This window comes from Centropristis striata, chromosome 10 (genome assembly GCF_030273125.1).
Source record: "Centropristis striata isolate RG_2023a ecotype Rhode Island chromosome 10, C.striata_1.0, whole genome shotgun sequence".
NCBI classification, from domain to species: domain Eukaryota; kingdom Metazoa; phylum Chordata; class Actinopteri; order Perciformes; family Serranidae; genus Centropristis; species Centropristis striata.
The window spans coordinates 9,406,667-9,428,768 of record NC_081526.1 but is presented as its reverse complement, the minus strand read 5'-3'; the positions used below and the strand labels follow the sequence as shown (position 1 = coordinate 9,428,768).

The 22,102-nt window shown below is 39.3% G+C and overlaps 1 protein-coding gene across 3 annotated transcripts; it reads right to left on the bottom strand.

The window, feature by feature from the left end:
- Positions 1–1,535: 1,535 nt before the first annotated feature.
- On the bottom strand, positions 1,536–20,145 carry LOC131978963 (glutamate decarboxylase 1). Of its 3 annotated transcripts, none has more exons than XM_059342813.1 (17): positions 19,580–20,145; positions 18,598–18,790; positions 16,848–16,910; positions 15,510–15,665; positions 14,292–14,534; positions 14,040–14,130; positions 9,972–10,084; positions 9,762–9,877; positions 9,601–9,680; positions 9,452–9,506; positions 8,957–9,073; positions 8,779–8,843; positions 6,661–6,739; positions 6,385–6,534; positions 6,195–6,302; positions 5,748–5,837; positions 1,536–4,429 (listed from the first exon to the last, which is right to left on the bottom strand). In XM_059342813.1, the coding sequence occupies exons 2-17, from the start codon at positions 18,677–18,679 to the stop codon at positions 4,256–4,258; spliced, it is 1,782 nt and encodes a 593-aa protein (XP_059198796.1). In that variant the 5' UTR covers positions 18,680–18,790; positions 19,580–20,145; the 3' UTR covers positions 1,536–4,255. The 3 variants fall into 3 exon arrangements, with proteins under 3 accessions (XP_059198796.1, XP_059198797.1, XP_059198798.1); XM_059342814.1 differs by having other exon boundaries at positions 18,598–18,690; XM_059342815.1 differs by lacking the exon at positions 18,598–18,790 and having other exon boundaries at positions 19,580–20,144.
- Positions 20,146–22,102: the final 1,957 nt, after the last annotated feature.

Sequence of the window (22,102 nt, the reverse complement as noted above, 5' to 3'; positions counted from 1 at the left end):
TTCTCTTGGTAAATAGTGTGGTCTGAATGACACAGTCATCAGTTCATAGTGTTTGCAGCAGACAGTCTCTCTCACTGTGATGTTTGTTGCCCAGCTGTGACTGACAGCCATACAGAGCCCGCCCCCAATTGACTTCCGTGTTCTCGCTGCATCCCTGTCAAAGCGGATGATTTTAAAACGATCCAGACAGAACTCCGTATCCTCCGTCAGCCATGTCTCTGTAAAACAGAAGAGACTAGTCTGCCGGTAGTCCTGGTCAAACTGGATGAGTGTGGAGAGCTCCTCCGTCTTATTCCGCAGCGATCTTACGTTAGACAGCGTTATTGCAGGTAAAGGTAGACGGCTCCCTCTCCTCCTCAGCCTGTTCCGTATCCCTCCTCTTGACCCCCTTTTCCTTCGTATCCGTCTCCTTTTATGTCCACGGAGTAGTTCGAGAGGTATATTGTCTGTGATGGGGGATATTTGAGCGGCTGTCAGTGGCTCACGGCGGCCCAGCTCCAGCAGGTATTCCCGTGAATAGGTGAGCCTCTCTGGGCTGACAGTGAACGGCGATTGATAAAGTCCGTTTACATGCCTTGGACCGATGATCAAAAGCCAGAGATAGACCAGGGAAAAAACTGTTGCTATTAACATGCTGCCCTCCAAAAGACGAACAAAGACAAGCAGTAGAAGTACCGAAAAAACACACTTTTCCCACACACACACGTGAAGCCCGTCAGGAGTCGCTCACTCACGTAGCGCCCCCTACGTCTCCAAGTGTAGACTTTTATACAGACAATATCAGGCCAAGACTGATAAATCATTCCACCATGTTGTGAATTTTTCTCCATACATTTTGCATATATTTGTCTAGAGTTTGGATACCAGTGCAGAGACAGTTTTCTCACACATACAGGACAAGAGAGTGACTGTATTTTACTATAATGTTCAATCTGGGGTCCTAGAGACCCAGGAGCCTCTTTATCAGCTCAAAACATAGTAAGAATTGTATCTTGAACATCAATATCTTGTGAAATATCACTTTTAATTGCTCGTGCATAGCCTATATAATATTAAAAACATAAAATATTTCCACTTTCTTCATCAAACAAGCTCAGTTTGTGGCAAATGGGAAGTTTTTATATATCATGTGTTTTAATAAGGTCAGAAGAATAGAAAATAAATATCTGAAAGAAAACAAATGGTTGATTTTGGAACTATTGTTTTTATCTGCAGTGTAAAGAAATACTCTACTACAGAAATTATCATTTGTTCATATATTACTCTATATTGTGTTACTTCTACTGGTCTAGACTCACAACAACGAGAAGTGTTTTAAATATAAGCAAATATGCATGTGCCCTCTTTTTATTAATTAATCAAGACTTTTTCTCAATTTCGGGATTCTTTGTTTACCATTTAAGGTACCATGGGTGAGTAACTGATATACAAATGGTACAAAGGCTGAAACATTCTTCAGATAAGTCTTCTCCAGTGTTTTTCATCATGCATATGTATATTTGTTTTTTTTCAAACTGCAAAAAATCTTCCCCACAGATGTTCAACAGCTCATGTCTTTATTAGTGCTGTGGATACGACAATAATACTCTGCAAATGATGGCATGAAGTTAAAGTGCCTACATAGAATTTAAGAAGGGATATTTCATCCCACTAATTCAGGAATGTACAATTGTTCAATAAATTATTATTACAGTAGCAAACACTGTGCGTTTCATTGTTCAAGCAAACTTGTTCATGATAAATAATCCCAGTTTCTCAACATAACATTGTGCCTATACTGAGCATGTTAAGACAAACATTTTGCATATTATAGTTTTACTCCACTTAACACATTAGGCTATAATACAGACAGTCGCATGTCTGTAGAATAAAAGCTGCCCCATTATCACAGTTCAGCATTGTGCTTTTTATCGTGAACAAAGCATCGGCAGTAGCAGCCGCACCGCCAGTCATGCCTCCCACATAGAGCCACATTCAGTCAGTGAATCACAATGACATTGCACAGTTACACAACATAGATTGCACTAAAGTTAAGGGCGGTTAGTTAATTATTCTTATATAAACATCTGAATCCATCCATAAGGGAGAATAAGGGCATGTTCATAAATGTAACTCAACCCTTCTTTGGTTCACAAATACTCTAAAAGAAGTCAGTGTTATTTAAAACATTGTGATATTATACAGCAGAGTTTCCAAACAGGAAGGAGGATACAATACAAATGGAACAGAACAGCAGATAACCTATTCACAATTAGAACCTCTGGATATAAATAAAGTGATTTTATCTATTACATACTACACTGTATGGCTCCATTTACATATAGGATTTTCTCACTGTAAAACTAGGACACATTTGGCACAAAGGCAATGTAACAATACTATACACAATCTACACAAAAGTCTCTAAAAACACAGCGATCAAGTACAATGACTGTGTTATATATTTCCACGTATGGAATATCAAAGGGAAATAACAGCTAGGGTACAATGTGGCGGTGCATCTGGCTTGATTATTACACATGGAGCACCAACAGTCAGTAAATCATACTGTCCATGTATACATGTATATATATATGAGATGCACCAATCCAATCCACTGGATGGGCTAAAAAGTATAATTTGACAATCCATTAGCTTAAACTATCAACTTTTATTTTGGACTTTTTTTGTGCTTTCTCAATGAGGTATTGGCTAAATTGAGTTTTGATTTATATCCAGTATTTTACACTGGAATTATAATTCCTTTGTACTAAGACTTTTGCACACATTTATTTTTGAATGTTTGAATGGTGCTGACCAATCAAAAATGCAGCTAAAAGTTAGAAATTTAGTAAAAGGAAGCAGCAGTATTGCATAATAGTCAGGTTGTGTGCTTTGTATTTCTTCCTTTAGGGGAGTAGAATATGTATTTCATAGTTGAAGATAGATGTTTGTGTTGTCTGCATCAATAGCTTATTTGCATTAATGTGACTATTATGACACGCAAAATGCAAACTGTGGGCAGGCAGTGATGAATCCACGTACGGTGTGAATTGAAAATAGATTAAAGAGACTACAGGGAAGGGTTGGATGAACCTGCACTCAGGTCAAGAAATTGAAACTCTTATTGGATGTGAGTCCTACAAATTGAAGAAAAGGGATTTTTTTCCCAGACAATTTTACCTCAGGACCTCCAACTACACTGCTGGCCAGAAGAAAGTGTATAAAAGTCTTAAGGACTATAACTTTTATGTGCATTTGGGTTAATGACGTCTGAACCAAAGTAGTATTGAGCGTTGAGTTAACGTTCATTATTATGGCAATACAGACTCAATGCAACGCTTTAATGTTAACATTTACATTTGATGTTAGTTGACTTAAGACTTAAAACGGAGGTTTTTGATCCACACATTGTTTCGATGTTAGATTTTTTTAATTAACTTGTACTACTATCTTTGGGACTCAAAATTAGAAGTTTTTTGTTTTGTTTTTTAGATTTGATCAATTGGAACAGCCATAAACAGTGCAAATCAAAATGCAGTGTTGGTGGTTGTTGCCACAGAAGCTGCCCTCTGTCTGGGAAGCGTGCTGATGTTTGACGTCATATACAAAGAAGCTAAACAGATTTATTATGAACAGCTTAGGAAGGAATAAAGACATCAGTAATGGCTTGGTTTGTGGTATCGGACATGAAAAAGTGGTATTGAGCCATCCCCAATATATATATATAGATAGATATTACATTAATACTGTTTGTGTCAATGCTATAATGTTCCCCACATTGTGCTCTGTTACTTGTGAAAAAATATTTTGATTTTATTCTGTTTTTATTACTGACCTTTATATATATAGTACAACAGTAAAATGATTTTAGCTGCTATAGAAAGAAGCATTCACTCAGATATTCCTGCTATTTCATATATTTATATGAAAATTAACCCGTGTGTTATTCTCCTTAGATCAACATTATCATATACAGGTTAATTTTCAGTTAAGGTTTAGCAAGATTATCTGTTTGCTTTGATGATTCTCTCAACAGTTTTGACTTGTGTCCTTTTTACTCAGATAACAGTGTGCGCAAATGTTTTGGAGACATGTCATCGCTGCTAAAGACAGAAGAGACAGAAGAGAGACACACAGGGCGAAGTATTTCTTGTGCATTGCCAGAGAAGATCTGTAAGCAACAATTTGTCAATGTCTTTATGAGATAAAAGGGACATGAAGCCGAGCTCGAGGCTCTGGGTTTGGGGTAAAAAGGAAGGTTCAGGTGTGGCTCTTACAAGTCGTTCCCCAGTCGCTCAATCTCCTCGATCAGGAAGTCGATGTCCGACCTGGTGGCAGCGGGGTTTGAGATGACCATGCGGAAGAAGTTGACCTTGTTTCCTTGAGGCTGGTAACCCACCATCGTAGTCCCAGACTCCATCATCATTGCTTTGATCTTGGGGGCCACCTGTTGATGGGAACAAATACGTTGTTACCATCCAAACTCTGCGTAACAAGCACATGCACACACTGTTTGTCCATGACTTTACTGTTTGAATCCTTATTTATGAGCAGACACAATATGAATCAATCTAAGAGGGCAGAGTAACTTCAAATTAAGCTTAAAGGGACTGTTCAAAATTAAAAAAAATCCCTTTACCTGTGCTATTTATGAATCTAGATCATTTTGACTTGATGTGTTGGAGATATTGGCTGCAGAGATATCTGCCTTTTCTTAAATATAATGGAACAACATGGTGCTTCACAAGGACGATGCCATTATTGTTTACATCTGTTAGAGATTAATCAAATTGAGCAATTATCTGCATTATGACCATTAGTAAATGCTGCTTAGAAAATGTATTTAACAGAGCATAAAACACAGATTGAATATAACAGAGGGCACACACATAGATAACACTCTCTGCACATTCCTGAGGGAAAGCAGATGAAAGACAGATTCATAGAACACAGACACATTTGTAGATATTTTCAAGGTTATGGGCTCGGAGGGAGTAAAGCACTGAGGAACACAAGGTACAGTCAGAGAAGGGCCAGATAAGAAGAAATGTGCGTAGTTGTATTTCTTCATAGGCGCCGACCGGATGCTGTAACACCAAGAGGCTAAGGACTTCATCAAGGGTGGGCCGAGTCTAAACCAGGGTGCTGCCCCAACAGTTCTGACCAATTAGATAGTTGCAAATTCACATTATAAAACTCTGTGGAAAAGTAAATTAGGCATCCTTTCTCTGACGGTGGTTGCAGCTAACTGTCTCACAGACTGATCAGAAAAGGTCCATGTACATGATTTACTCTTTCATTATTGTCTTATAAATTATAAATAGTCAAAATTAGTCTCCTCTCATCTGTTCCGCAAATAAAATGGAACTCTGAATGGACACTTCCTTCTGCACAGTGATGGAGTTGGTGGTCGTACTTTGGTAGAAAGAGTTAGATCATACATGAAACTGCTCACAACTTGGCCTGGAAAGAGACTAAACTTTTTGTCTGTTGCCTCATAGCAATATGGTTTAAACTGGGGGCCTTCTGTGTGGAGTTACCATTTTCTCAGTCTCCTCTCCTCTCCTCTCCAAAAGACATGAATGACATTGAACCAAAAGTACCATCTAGTTCCATTATATCAGAGAGAAGGCAGACATCCTTACAGCTGATATCTAAAACACTCTGCAAGTCACAGGCGAACAATCCTGACCGACTAAAACAGGTAAGACGAAAAAATATGAAAATATGTGTAACAGTTCCTTTCCAGATTGATGAGTCATTACCTTGTGCAACCTTTCCCGTCGCTCATCGCCATCAGGAAGGATCCGCAGGCTCGGTGGAATGTACCAGAAACACACATTAGTGTGCTGCGGCTGATAAGAGGAAATGGGAACAACATTTGTAATGAGTGGCGATAAAAAAACACCTTCTGTAATTTCAGGTTTTTCTTGTCAGCTTGTCAGCAATGCAAAAGGCTCAAATCAATCCTAAAGCAAGTTAAGATATGACATTTTGATGTTTTTTTCTCTTAAAAAAACAGCAGATATTCTGTAAAACAAAAAAATAGCAGATAATAGTATAAAAAGAATAGTGTTGACTGTTTCTTTTGTTTCTGATCATCTTGATTATCCAATGAATTCTGACTAATATTAATCTGATAACTCACTACAGTGAATATTTCGGTGTTCAAGTAGAAAATGATTTATTGTGTGTGGAAATAACGATCTTACCTCTCCGTCGAACACCATCTCGAAGCCCTCTCTGTCTTTTATTTTATTGTAGAGGTACGCTGACAGATCGAGGCACTTGTCGATATGCTGTTCAAATCCCACTGTTCCCTGTTTAAGTAGATTGAGTTGTTACCATCACATTGTAGATATGGAAAAGAAAGAATAAGAAAACAGCTCATAAAATGCAAACCTTTGCCTTCCACATGAGCCAGAACTTGAAGATATCGACATGGCGTCCACACTGGATGGCTTTGTCCCCGGTGTCGTATGTCACATCGTACTGTTTATCTGGCTGGAAGAGGTAGCCGGCACACATGGAGTTGCAGCCTTGTAATAACCCCTGCAATGGACACAGTGTTGATGAAGGAAAAAGTACGGTTACAACCAGCAGCAGAAAACAGTTATCTCATCCTGCTAGTGCGAGGGTGTTATTGTGTGCAGCAGACAAGTGAAAACACAGTCTCACCCTCTCTCGGACCAGAACGGCAGAGCACTGCAGCGGCACTCCCATCATTTTATGAGGGTTCCAGGTCACTGAGTTGGCTCTGGACAGATACTGAAACAGTTAACACAGCTCTGTGTGTGTGTGTGTGTGTGTGTGTGTGTGTGTGTGTATTCTTGTACTTCCTACATAGTGAGGACCACAACACGTTTTTAACCAACAGAGTAAGGACATTTTTGCAAAGATAGGACATTTTGGCACGTCCTCACTTCTTTAAAGGCTTTTTTAAGATTTCAGACTTTGTTTTAAGGGTTAAAGGTTACATGATAATGATAATTAACTGAAACTGTATTGTGTGGTTACAAAACTAAATAAAATTATAGTGAAAATGTCCATCCTTTTCGTCTTTGTCAACTTTTTTCATACATAATGAAGATGGATAAGACAAAGGAAATAAAGTCAAAATTTACTGTGACCTCTTTTAATCTCCCACCAAACAAATACCCCATTACAAAACACTAAAACTAATAAAAAATAAACTAAAACTAAAACATTTCAAAAAATAAATACTAAACTAAAACTAGCAAACACACTCTGAAAACTGATTAAAACTAACTGAATTTGAAAAACAGAAATTCACAACCCAATTAAAACTAAAACTAATGAAAAATTCAAAACTATTATAACCTTGCTAGGGAATCCACTATTCCAATTAGTCTAGAAACACAAGTGGTAATCTACAAACATTTTGATCCTCTCAGTTTTATTGAAATAACTGTACTCTGTAGTCTTTTACAAGTTGATTACAGGTCTGATATCATGGATCAGATTTCTGGCTCAGATTTTAAACAAGCAAACAGTATTTGTTCCATGAAGGAGGGTGGATTTGGTGCTGCTGTGACCTGATTGTCTAAGGTGCCCACCGTGAGCCACAAAGCCTCGTTCCATCCCTCTGAACTTGGTTTGTCTGTCATTCCGCATTTGTATCTCTCTTCTCATTTCTTTACTGTTTGCAGGAAGTGTTTTTAAGCAACCTGGGGTCTTTTGAAATTGTTTTCAATGAGAGTGAGGCGTTTTGCCTGCTGCTTTTTCTATTGCTGCTTTTTGTATTGCTGAGCATCTTGTGTTTTTACGCTCTATGTACCTCACGTCAGGAGCACCCTGAGCGCCTTGAGTTAAAAAAAAACCCCCAACAAAAACACAGCAGAAAAGAGCACAATGTAATTTGTGTTTTTCCCCATTGTCCTACTGGATGACTTGAGAGGGCAGGTGATTTGGCGGTTGCCTAGCAACAATAACAAAAATGACGCAGCAAGCTGCTGTTTTATTAAATTGTTCCCTTCAATAAAAAAAGACGGTACATGTCATGTTTCGCAACCTGCAAAAAGCACTGTGTTTGATCAGATATTTGTCAAAATCAAAGCAGCAGAACCCAGTAATGTTCTGGGGCTTTTCTGCCTTGTTTAAATTGGAAGAGAGACAGACAGGAGTTACAGAAACTGCAGAAGGGACTCACACTGCACACAAGACACCAGAACACTGGATCTGATGCTGCGTTTATAATCTCCTTCTTTTACTCTTCTACTTTTAGACTTATTGGAGCTGCACTTACAAAGTATATACTGTTATATTCCGTATGCATACAATTGGGAAACACAAAGTTGTCATAATATTGCAGCTTGAACTTTGACCCTCTTGCTCATATAAACTGTGCAGAGGACTGTAGCTCAGTGTGTTGACTTGCACACTGTTGAATACAACCGGATACAGTAGGACATCCTGGTATTTTTGGCATACTGTATTTAACACACTATGTATTGGGACATACCAAATCTTCTTCTGACATACAATTTATTATAGTAATATGGGTATTGGAACACACCCCTACGTTTCCATATTTTACCATAAAGCAACTCATTAGCGTCTGTTTTAGACCCTCCCTTACTGGTTAATGTCCTTGTCTTTCGAACTCAGTGCCCACAGAAGACATTGCAACTGTTTTCACAGGCTGAGTCACGTTCTCTGTGATGAGAAAACTGAACTTGATGCACAAATATGGGGATGATCCCCTCAAAAAGACCCCCCTTTGGTTTCTTGTACTGGAATAATTGTGTTATATGTTCATGTATTGCACTCTTTTACCTTTCTACTCCATTCAGCTTGTGTCTGTGTTTCCTGGACATCAGCAAGCCTCCTCCCCATGCACCCTGCACCACACACAACACATGTATATCAGGAAGCAAGCAGATGTCTAATACAGTGGCTGATATGTACAACTGATTATTTTTTTGTGCATTGAAGAGTATCAATATTCTCTTACGTCCACATGGAGCCACATGTTGTACTTTACACAGATGTCTGCAATCTCATTGATGGGATCAAAGGCTCCGTAGACGGTGGTGCCGGCGGTGGCATTCACAAACATCGGCACGTACCCCTGCAGAGAAAGAAAAAGACGCTGGTTAAAGTTCTGGGCTGAATCCTAGTGGTCATGTTCATTCTCTCCCTGTAATTGTTGACATCAAAGAGACAGACTTAAACACATCTCTCAAGTAATGCACTCTTCCTGTCTGCACCTACTGCTTTCCTATTTCTTCTACTCGGTACATCACTTTGTCTTTGAAGGATTACTTCAAGGAGAGGTACTTTAGACCGGGGCAGCATCACATGTGAGCAGACAGAAGCATTAACCTCACTGAAATAACCTCGCAACTCCACGGCTCAGAGGAGTGTTTCTCATAGCACACAGTCACTGATAGAAGCAAATAAATAACTAAGAGAGGAGGAAGCGTGAGTCACTGTTGCTGACATTCACCTTTTGCTTGGCCTCTATTACTTTGGCTTCCAAATCAGCAGGAATGACTCTTCCCCTGGAAAAAGAAAAAGAAGACATAGTGTAGTAAGATATCCAGATATTTGCTCTTTCACCAGGCTGTCTGCGTGTGGGTTCAGTATAAAGCGAACCTCTTATCTGTGCTCAAAAGGATCAGGTTCTCCGTCCCGAAGCCCAGAGCTGCGCTGGCTTTCTTGATGGAATAGTGGCTCTGCAGGAACAGATGTTTAATCAGTCACACTGCTACACTTAAGATATTAATTATCAAACACTGCGATAAAGAGAGACTCACATGCTCTGAGGTGAAGAGGACCAGTCTGGGTGCAGCTGCCATGCCTTTGGTCTTGACTTCAGGGAAGAACTTGTATCTGGCAATCATCACACTGTACATGTTGGAGATTGCTCCTCCTGCAGAAAGAAAGTATGGAAATTAAGTACACAGTTCAATCACTGGAGTTGAGTACTTTTATTTTAAGACCAAAGGTACTGGTTTGGCTCTCACCTGGAGAAAATATCCCATCGCCCTCTCCTTCAGGCCAGCCGACCATCTCTCTCATCTTTTTCAGTGTCAGCTTCTCCATGAGCACAAAGACTGGAGCGATCTCATAGGTAAACCTACAACCAGCCGGAAATTATTCATTTTAATACACCGTCACCCATAAAGTTGGAATAAAATATATATTTTTTACCTCTTTCCATGAAATGATTGTGACAATGTGATTTATTCCTGTCAGTTAAAGTGTATATCTTCTCAAATCTGTATTAATCAATCTCTTCCAAACATATCACAATGAAAATGAAACCACAATTAAGGAGGATTGGGATAAGGGATCTGAAAGCTTCTTCCACCACTGATCAAATCAGCCTTTGTGTTTTGTTGTGTGTTTATATATACAGTCATGGAAAAAAATGTATTAGACCACCCTTGTTTTCTCCTCGCTGTCTTGCTCATTTTAATGTCTGGTACAATTGAAGGTACATTTGTTTTTTGTCTTGATAATGATTTTGGTGATTATCCAGAATATCATGGAAAATGTATCATCTCTTAAATTAAACTTCTATGAGCTATTTTTGTTGTTATCATTATATTTGTCCAAACAAATGCACCTTTAGTTGTACCAAGCATTGAAATGAACATGAAATTGAAAAAAAAGGGTGGTCTAATATTTTTTTTCCATGACTATATATATATACACACACACTACAGTTTTTTCTCTGCTCTTTCATTCCAGTAAAATCCCATTTCACCTACAGGCTGCAGGAGAGACTGGTCGATATGTAATACATTGATATTTAACAACTTGCATTTGTATACTTTAATTGTACAGCATGGTCCCTGAGCATGCTGCGCCCTCAATAGAAATAGAACAGATACAGCATTGTGTACACAGTCACACTTCAACGACAACACCATCTTGTCGTTTTAGAAATGGCCTTTCGCTGCAGTGAAATGACACAGCAAATGCCACGCAGTCTTGGGCTCATAGATGCAGCATCAGGAGTATGTTTTTGCAGAAAATAAGTGAGAAATGTGATGTAAGCCGAATGAGAATATTCAAAATATGAACAATGCATTTTTAATGGGATTAGAAGGATTAAAAAAACATTGTAGAAATAATAAGAATGGGCTGCTGCTGCTGCTGCTGCTGCAATCATAAAACAAGTTGTTTCAGGTCTGCCTTAGTGCCTTTAATTGTATCGTTGCAGGAATGTTTTCCATATTTTATCCTCCCAAGTATATAATTTTTGCCCGTCTAATCAAAGTGCATTAAAACTTCTCTGCCTCAGAGAAGAGCACAGTCGATTTAGAATTACAGCAGAGGCAGGCTCATCCATCTTCTCCTGACCAATATCCTTCTAATTACATAAGTATCTGTCTATTCATGCAAAGAAAGTAAATGAATCAGTGGAACATTGCAGAATGTCGCATTGTGCCCCACAGCATCTCCAGCATACACAAACAGGAATATGGAGAGGGAAGAAATAAACAAGTCAGATGCCACTCCGCAGATGTCGCACATTAATTTCATCGCATTCATTCATGCAGACGACGCTCACTCAGTCTGATTATGTAAGACCTGGATGTGATTGTCAGTCTATTAGTGTCAGTCAATATCTGCCAGGGGTAATTAGGGTTGATGGAGTAATTAATAAAGGTAAATTACAAGTATGTAAGCAACCTCCACCCTCTGGTTCAAGTCATCCTCGGTGATGTCGCCAATAACACATGAGCTGACTACAGTGCTTCTCTGAGGGACTGTAGTCTGTTGACTGGTGGCTGAATCAGCAAGATGGAACAAGACAGGACTTTTTATATAAGTTTAAGATTAAAAATAGAGTTTTGTAATAAAGGTTTAATCTCCATGTTTTATTTAATCTTAAAATCATTTATTTATATACTCATTTATTCTCCAGAAGCTGCATGAAAATAACAAATTGCCATATGGTACCACTTTGTAATAAGGCGGTCTTTATAAAGGACAACTTTATGGATAAATTATAAACCTTTTTGTGAAAAAGAAAAGAAGAAAGTCCTATTTCTAGTAATCAGGTTGTTATAAAGTACAGTTGCAAGAAAAAGTATGTGAACCCATTGAAATTATTTCGTTTTGTACGTTAATTTGTCATAAAATGTCATCTGATCTGCATCTATGTCCCAAATATAGACAAACACAATGTGCTTAACCTAATGACACACAAACAATTATAATATTCATTTTTTTATTGAACACACCCATTAAACACTTTTGGCAGCAATAACCTCAACCGAACACTTTTGATAGGTGCTGATCAGATCGTTCAGGAGGAATTATGGACCATTCTTTCTGACAGAACTGCTTCAGCTCAGATATTTTTTTAAATGTCTGGTGTGAACGGCTCTCTTCAGGTCATTCCGCAGCATCTCTATTGGATTGAGGTCTAGGCTCGAACTGGGCCACTCCAAAAGGTGGATTTTACTTTGATGTTTCGGGTCATTGTCCTGCTGCATCAGCCAACTTCTACTGATCTTCAGCTGGCAGACAGACACCCTGACATCCTGTAGGATACATTGATAAACTTGGGAGTTCATTTTCCCCTCAATGATGCAAGCGGTCCAGGCCCTTAGGCAGCAAAACTGCCCCAAATCACTGTTGGGATGATGTTCTCATATAGGAATGCAGGGTTCTTTTTACACCATACAATTCAGCCTTTGTCATGCCATTCCTGTTCAATCTTGTGTGTGTGGTAGACTCATTACTAGAGATGTTAACCAGTTCCAATGATTTCTTCAAGTCTTTACTTGTTACTCAGGAGTTTTTGTTGTTTTGGTTCTTTTTTACCTCACTGAGCTTTCTGCATTGGGCCTTTGGAGTGAATTTGGCTGGACACCCACTTCTAGGGAGAGTAGTTACAGCACTAAATCATCTCCATTAGTGGACAATTTGTCTTACTGTGGACTGGTGAATACCTAAAGTATTTCTGATTACTCTGTAACCCCTTCCATTCTGATGCTAATCAACAATTCTTGATCGCAGGTCTTTGGAGATGGTGTGGTTCACATCAGCAGATGCTTCTTGTGATTGGCAAACTCAAAAAGTTTGAGTGTTTTTTACAGGTCAAAGTATCTCTACACCTCATTCAAATCTCATTTCATTGTTAGGACTCCAAGTTTACTGACTCCAATTGACAATTGACATTTGTTCAAACAAATGTACCTTTAGTTGTACCAGGCTTTAAAATGAACAAGAAATTGAAGAAAACAATGGTCTCATATTTTCATTTTATCATGACTGTAAATTATAAACACTCCTGTGGGTCGTATTTGAGGGTAGAAACAAACGACCTTTGTATGGTTTGGAAGACTTGTTGCTTATCCCCTAATCATTGTTTTCTTAACTTTTCTTTAACAGCTTAAAAGGCAAACTAGTAAGAATTAAATGCAATAAAATAAGAGACACAGAATGATAAAGGACTTGAATCAACACCCCTCTGACACAGAGTGGTGACAAACTTAAACTGTAGTTTGTCATTGCAATAATGAAGAAACTGTCCATATTGTGTACAGATGGTCTGAGGGGCAGAGGCTCTTTTCCCCTCCTGGCATTGTTATGTCACAAGAACTAGCACTGGATGAAACAAAGACACCATGTAAACTGTGAATGCGAATCAATATACAATTTAGTTTGCCTGCAGGGCTGAATTATGTGACCACGGCCCGAGCACAGGCCAGCACTGACAATACTGTGGGGGAGTAGCTGTACAAATGTCTCCTTTTGTGCTTTTTATTTTCCCGCTTGATTGACAATCTATTAGAGCATGCAGGGTACTCTTCAGCCAGCGACAGTAATTACTGTATGTCACTTCAAGTATTCCTCTAACTGAAAGCCTCTCTTCTGCACGGGCCATTAAAAAACAATGAGTACAAAAAAAACAGCTTTAAAAAAAAGGTAGAATAAAATCAACCTAACGACTTCCAAACTGGATCTAATTCTTATGGCTTATTTCTCAAAATATCATCTGCATGACTGTGTTTATGGAGTATTATGTATATTATCTAAAAGACTGGTCTGATTATGACCACAGGACTCACATGTTAGTGTTGGCTGTAGAGGTAAGCCACTCTCCTGCCAAGCCCACGATGTCTAATCCAGTGGACAGCTGGTTAAAGAACCTGGGGTGACCTGCGATTGATAAAGAGACAACAAAGCAACATAACCCCAGAAAACAATGATTCATCAGAGAATGTGAGGGAGAAAATGGCTTATCTGTAATCATTACTCTGGCATGTAAGCTAATGAGAGTTATTGATTGCAGGAGGCCTTCGGGGCTCTTTTGTTCTCACCTGTTCTCACTCCGTACTTCAGGGTGTCCCTGCAGTCCACCAGGATCTGCTCCAGAGACTCGGGCTGGTCGGAGAGCTCCAGGTTGAAGCCCTCCATGCCCTCCAGCAGCTGGTGGGGGTGGTGGAAGTCCAGGACCTTGGTGGATCTGTCAAAGGTCTTCCGGACATAGTTGGTGAGGATTTCAACAACCTCCAGCAAGAACTGCATGGTCGGCTCCTCTCCATTTTTAGCGGGCAACAGATCTACAAAATAAAATACATTCATTGAAGTATACCTCGATCTAAAGATCACCCTCATGCTGAGTGTTTTTACAGGTCCTTTTTCACTATAGTGGTGTAAGTAATTGGACCAATTGGATCAAATTCTGACAATGAAATGAATTATTGGCCGGTGATTTAAAGATATATCTTTCCCAATGTAGGTCTATGGGGAAAAAGTCCTTTTGGGCCTAATGGCATCATGTGGCGGACCTGCAAGTTGAAATACCAGTTGGGCCAGAGTTTTTAGCAGATTTTGCACCTAATTATTAATTAAACAGATTAAACAGTTTGTAATAATCAACATACTGTACTGTCTGTATGTGAGAAAAACACCAAAGAAAATAAGCAATCATTCTTTTAAATTTAAAGTAAGCATATCATTTGTCTTAGATTGCTACTGACTATCTAAGAAAAAGGTTTCTTAAAGAGAAAGAACACTATAATGGAGATGGATTGGCCCTTCTGAGGGCAAATATCATGGCACCAATTTTTACTTGAATTGTTTTTTAAACAAGGGCCTGTCCTCCACCTTGTTGAAGGGGCCCACTTTTTATATGGGTCCCCGGACCCTCAGGCCCCAGTGCAAGCACACTGTCGATATTTACACCCCACTCATACTGTTGAATTCCCTGTGATCTCTGGGTTTGTCAGCAAATAAATAATTACTTTTAACTTGTTTACTTTGTGCAAACAGTTTAAAAGGCAGCGTTGAGTAATTCATAACACCAACAAATGCACTTCCATTATGATCTGCTGGAGAATTATTTTTGCATTAACAGTCTGATGCATCAACATATTATTCACTTGTATTTAGTCTCTAGCCTGGATTCATTAGAATCCATAATAAAATCCCCACACAAAGTTGTGATTTTAGTTTAGAATAAGTTTTATATTTTATGTTAGGTTTTACACATTTCATGTCAATGGACAAATAAAGCGCGCTGTCACGTAGCCTACCTCTGGCGTACAGGTTGGAGAAGTCGGTCTCGGTGCGTCTGAAATGCGCGTCTCCTCCGGTGTTGTCGCAGGACAGCAGGTTCTTGGCTGCGCGCTCCTTGAAGGAACTCACAATCCTGCTCCTCTCCTCCAGACTGTTGTTCTTCTGCAAAAACCCTAAACGATTACAGGCAGAAGATGAGTCCGCAGGGTGATTGCACTGCCCATACATGTTGAATGAGAGCTGTAGTTTGACTCTGGGCCCACTAATAATTCTCCTCTCCCATTTCTGACTTTTATCTCCTCTTTGTTTATCTCCGGGGATCTACACTGTCCTCTCTCCCTCTCTGTCTTTTTTTTCTTGAGAAAAAGTCCCATCCTGCTCGGTGAGTCCTATTTATGGGCGGAGGGCTCTGTGGGAGGTTGAGCCCGGTGACATCAGCATCAAACTCCAGCCAAGCAAAAACAAATGGTTGTCATGTAGCGGCTGTAAATTCATGTTGAAGCTGCTCCGACAGTGCGGAGCTAACAGCAAGTAGCCGATCACAACACAGGCCAAGAGAAACTATATTTGAATGTATCAATAAAGCTGTTGGGGAGAAAATATAGTGCACGTAAATTTGGCAGCAATCTCATTTGAAAATTGTGCAACATTGTATTTTTAAAGCATTAAACCCCAACTAATACCAAACCAACCATCACTGCTGCTTTGTTTTTGTCCTCATTGTATTTTGTATAGGGTCTTGGGTAATTAAATAGCATTAATGAAACCAGCAGAACGTGTCGGTCAAAAATAGCAGAAAACTGTAGTGCGCACTGACGCGTGACATTCACCATTATGGTAGATGTCAGTCCGCCCTCTGAAGGAAAGACACTCAAAGTGGAAATCGGAAAATCCATTCTGCATAATTCTCCTCAGCGATACATTGATGGGTTTGGCAGTTGGTCCTTCTCGTATTTTTCCTCATTAGTATTAAATTACAAAGTTCAGTGTGATGGTTATTAATAAGATAAATAATATTTGTTCATTTAAATGATTAATCATTGTTTGGATATTTAAAAATCCTGAAATTCGTTTCCACTGAGTGAAATGATGCAGGCCATCAATACCCTGCAGTCAGGCTTGTGGGCATTAAAAACAATATATCTTTTATTTTTTAACCTCTCTGACAATTCATAGTTTTTGCATAATTTTGTGTCATAAACGCCAAGAAAGCAGCATTGTATTAAATATATAATAATTTAATACAATGATTTAATAATTTAATATTCTAAAAAAAAAAGATTTAAAGAGCCAGTTTGTTGTCATTCAACAATACATTACAGGTGACACATGCCTATTAAAAAATAGAAACTTACCACATATCTTCATTCCCAATTTTCTAGTACATCCATGAGCAACTCCACACCAAGCATCGTAGCCTACATTTTTTTTTTAAACAAAACAAAAAAAAAACAATTAGAGGGCCTCACAGAAGGCTTTAAAAAAAAATCCAATTTAAGTGTACGGTTTTATCTTGGGCAGGTTAATGTTGAAAATAAATGGAGAGAGGTATGAGGTCGAGTGGTGAAATAAAAATAGCCAGCATGTGTGTCTTGGGATTATTTAAACATAAAACCGGCTCCCCGGGCCCCTGGATCTGGATTAGCCTATTTCCACTGTATGTCACCGTTCATGACCTGGGCGAGGACTTGAAATTAATTAGCCGTTTGGATCCACGCCAGGCTAAAGATCTAATTGAGTGAATAGATGCTGGTTAAAATGCGAGCATCAGTAGACATGAGCCGGCTGGCCAGTGACAGATAGAGAATTACTGCGTTATCAAGGGCTCCCAGCCAGAGAGGGGATGGGGCACCTTGGATGGGAAGCATATAGACCAAATCCTCAAAAGCAGCAATTTAGGGGAGGAGGGGTGGGAGGAGGAGGAGGAGGAGGAGGAGGAGGAGGGTGGGAGGGGGGGCAGTCCCATTCCCACATCCCAATTTAACCCCTTGCTTTGGATCATTAGATAAATCATTGCTCTGCTCAGCTCATTGGAATCACTTTAACTCAGTCACCACAATGATTTTCTCCAAGCCAGAGGAGATGAGATGGGCAACAAAGGGACGAATAAAAATCAGAGAAAAGGAAGAGAACAGCAGATGTGCTGACAAACAGCTTTCAGACCAGACTAAAGGTTTGCAGGGGTGCAGCCTGAAGGCTATTTCTGCATGGGCCTGCAGCCAGTCTGATATTACAATTAAAGATTGGTGAGAAGAAATACTCTTTGAACAGAAATGTAAGTGCATGATTTTTTTTAAAAAGTAAAAATATCTGTACATTGTTGGTTCAGGAGCACATCTGCACCTGCAACATGATTTTAGACCTTTATCACTGAAATGATCAAGCTGATATTTCTTCTTCTTTTTTTTTTTTTACCAGCTGACAATGAAAGGACTGTGGTGGTGGCTGTATGGCTTCTACAGTGCCCCTTCTCGAAGGCTACAATGCTTAAGTGTGCCATTAGGGGCAATTTAATATGGCTGAATTAACAGGCACTTCAGGGGCAATTTTCATTTTTCCATGCAGGCACTTTATTCAGCCAGAGCACATTTAGCCAATGCAAAAAAAAAGAAGAAAAAAAAAGAAGAGAAGTGAGACAAATAATAGAAAAAAATGCATATATAATGTGCAATAATAATAATAATAATAATAATAATAATATAAAAATAGTAGTAGTAAGTTTGCATATATATTTATTGCAAATACATTTGAGAAAATGTAAAGGCTTTCTGTAGGATGTTGCGGTGGTGCAGCCTCGGGCATGTTTTGCAGGCTAATTGCCTTCAGTGTAATGTTAGTGGAGGACATCAGGTTTTGACAGCAGCATTCGTCTGTCTCGCAGATGCCGGGAGGTCGGTGTGGTGAATGAAATGCAGCGGTGATTTGTGGCGAAGGAAGCCTTCTCAAATGGCAGCGGATTCTTTTTCTCTCCCCCCGTCTCTCTCTCTCTCTCTCTCTCTCTCTCTCTCCCCTCACTCTCTCTCTCCCTCGATGAAAATGATTAATGGCATTGCCCACAAAGTAAATAGCACACGTGAAATAGCATTTTATCTGTGATGGACCTACTTGAGCCCGGTGGTCGTAAATTTGTCGAGTTGGGCTCCGGTTCGCCGCCAGTGGAGGAGGAGGAGGGTGCAGACGCCGCCATCACTCCCGACCCTGTGCCAAAGTCCTCACCTTAAAAAGCCTGGTCACTTTTTTTTTTCTTTAAGCCCCCAAAATATCTCTTTATACCATCCGAGATGAAAAGTAAGGCTCACTGGCAGAGAAACAGAGAAACCCCAAAGAATACACAGAATCTTAAATTTGTGCCTCCTGTTTTTTAAATATATATATTAAAATAGATGCTCAAGTTGGCGACACAGACCTGTAGACGACAAGGACAAAGCCTGTCTTACAAGTTGATATTTTAATAAAAACAAAAAAGACACATCTAAGATGACAAGTTCAGCTGACAAAAGAAAAACCCTCATTTGAGCCAGCAGATTGGTATTTCACCATCATATCTTGATCCTGCTCACGATGGATGATTCATGTCCTCATAATAAATAGCCCAGCACTAATTGTTCTATAGCTGGCCTGGCTATTAGATACACACATGCTGAATATCTGGAGATAAGTAAAAAAGAAAAAATGCAAATAAAAGCCTGCAAAGAGCAGATTATTTTTTAATTGACTTATTCACAATATGGCCTGTGTGTACATCAGTAGCCTGGTTATGGATCCACAAACTTGCATGACAAACATCAGCTCAAGGTGATTATTTGCATTGTGTATCATGATGAAGAGTAACAGGGGAAAAAAGACAACCGATGTGCATCCAATTTTCCAAACCACCAACCGGTTATTAAAAGATAAATGTGCTTTTTTATGCGTAAGAATTAAACCTGTGCAACATAAACAGATAAACGTGAAATGCATCCACAAACATTACAGATGTTGTTTTTAGCAGGGACTAAACCTAATAAAACACCTGTTAGAGCATCTCCAGTCACAATTAAGAAAGAGTTTCTTTAGTTTGTTAGAATAAAAGAATAAAGCCACTCACCGTGATGATGTGGGTCCAGGTGAAACAGGTGCAGTCCTCCCAAAAAAAAGTGAATTTACCACCAAATTAAGTCCAGAAGCAGAGGCTGCTGCGCTCTTTGGAGCAGTCCGAGAAGAAGAAGGAGAAGAGGAAACAGACCTGAGCGTCAGACCAGAGCCAGAGCCCACACAAGGTGACCTTGCTTTTGTTGGAGTGTGTTTGATTTGCTGACATTTAAAGCGAGCCTTGTCTGTTTATTGTCATTGCGCACGAATGAGTCACTGCACAAGTCCCCACTACCTCCACCGGTGCTGCATGTCTGTGGAGCGGACTCGTCTGCAGCCAAGTCTGCAGGTTTGACTCTGAATGGAAGTGTGACTTTTTCTTTTTTTTTTTTCTTTTCTTTTTTTTGTGTGTGAAAGTGTTGATTGTCTCCGGATCTATATAGGTCTGGTTTGAATCCTGGTCACGGACGTGGACTTGAAGTTTGATGATATGAGCAACACATTACGTGAGGAGGGATCAGGATCGAGGAGGGGAGGGGGAGCGAGGGGGGCTTGTTTTGTTCTTTGTGGAAAAAAACAAGAGGACAACCGTAAAGACACAATCACGAGCCTAAATACTCCTTTAATTGCTTTTATTTAATTATTTATTTATCCCCCTCCCGGGCACGTGAACGACTTTGCCACCCAGACATTATGAGCTGAGATCGATAAATAAACCTTTGCTATTTTTGCATCACAACCATAATATCCACCTGTCATAAACAGCTCATTTCCCCACTTTTTGTGCAGACAGGATGTTTTTTTTGAATGAAGATGTAGCCTACGACATCATGAAAGGACGAAGGGACCGCAGAGTCCACCAGGTGGCAGTGAGAAACCAAGAATGAGTCCTGCAGGAGCACAGACACAAATGGGCCACTCCACAAATACTCCACCAAGTTAATTATAACCCGACCCATTAATCTGGAACACGTCACCATCATACATGAACAGCAGGGACACGAGTGGACACGTACGAGACAAGCCAATCACAAGCAATCACCCAGAAGAAATGTTATCTGACGTAACAAGAAGCTGATGAAAAGGTCATTTTGTCATGTTGTCACACTGTTCATATAAAACACATATGAAACTGTACATTAGTCTACATATGAAGAGTGTTTAAAGCACTGGTTTTAGTTAGATCCCACAGGTGCTTTATTCTATCATTCCAACTTTATTATGACTTTTTTTTAGATCAACCATTTCCCCCTCATGCCTTGCTATAATTGTTTTCTGTTTCTTATTTAATAAGTGCTTATTAAATAGTGCTTTAATAGTGCTTTTTGGAATCCAATGCACCAATGTAGTGAGGTCCTAGGGGACCTGAGTCAAAATAAACCAATTGCAGCCTATATGCAGTTTAATAGATAAAACAGAACATATGGGTTTAAGTGTTTGCCATGGGTGCCAATTTAACATATGACACACTATCAGCTGTGGGGTGCTGTCAGTCATTTTGAAGGAGGAGGACAGACACATATTTCCTCATGTGCTCTGTCTATTTTAATTTGCAAATTAACTGTAACTTTCCTACAATAATAATTAGGGTTTTTTTTTTTTCAGAGGACATTAATTACACATTTAATGGGGAGTAGCTTTAACTTCTTGGTTTCTGCCTTTACGGGCACCCACAATATTTAATAAAACAACAATTTTATTTCATGCTATCCATAGTAATTAGTATTCTTGCACAGTTTGTACTTTTGAATTATTACTATTATTACTTTTATTGAATTGTTGTCTACTGTTTGATTCATTTTCTGTCCATATTATATGCTATAGTACATACTCTGTCTATCTGTCTATCTAACCCTCTATCTATCTAACCCTCTATCTATCTATCTATCTATCTATCTATCTATCTATCTATCTATCTATCCATCTATCCATCCATCCATCCATCCATCCATCCATCCATCCATCCATCCATCCATCTTATTTGTGCAGAGGACTCGTACCAGCCTCAAATGAATCTTAGAATGCATTTACTTTTCTCAGCGAATTGCACAGAATGAAAATCTGTATTTAGTCTTTTCACAGGAGACAGGAAAATATTTACAGGGCACGTGAGTATTTCATTAAAATACACTTGAAAATAAAATGTTTTTGCAAATTTGCAATGAATCAAATCACCACAAACCAATTGTGACACAGTGAGCGTTGGGGGCCTCTGGGGGTCTGGGGTCTGTTTGGTCCAGCTTGGTGTACCATCAATGCTCGTCACAGTCACAACAAACATATTTGTTTTTGTCACACATCTATTGTGTCCCTGTCTTCTACCAATATCTGTCATGAAGTCTTTGTAAGAAAAGAAAAAAAGGCCGCCCTGTAAAAGCAATGACACACAAGAAGATTTTTCTGTTTTTTTCTCAGCTGCAAAGGAGTGGTGCAAAAATAATACAACAAAAGATGTAAAAAAAATAATAAAAAAAACAGAGGGGAAAGGGGTGGGGTTGTTTTTCACCAGTAGCTGTATGAAACTGTCCACAAGATGGGG

Coding starts and splice junctions, on each gene's coding strand:
- LOC131978963 (XM_059342813.1), bottom strand. CDS start 18,679: ATGGCGGCGTCTGCACCCTCCTCCTCCTCCACTGGCGGCGAACCGGAG. Junction 9,878..9,971: donor CGATGGGATATTTTCTCCAG/GTGAGAGCCAAA, acceptor TTCTTTCTGCAG/GAGGAGCAATCTCCAACATG. Junction 8,844..8,956: donor ACATGTGGCTCCATGTGGAC/GTAAGAGAATAT, acceptor TGTGTGGTGCAG/GGTGCATGGGGAGGAGGCTT.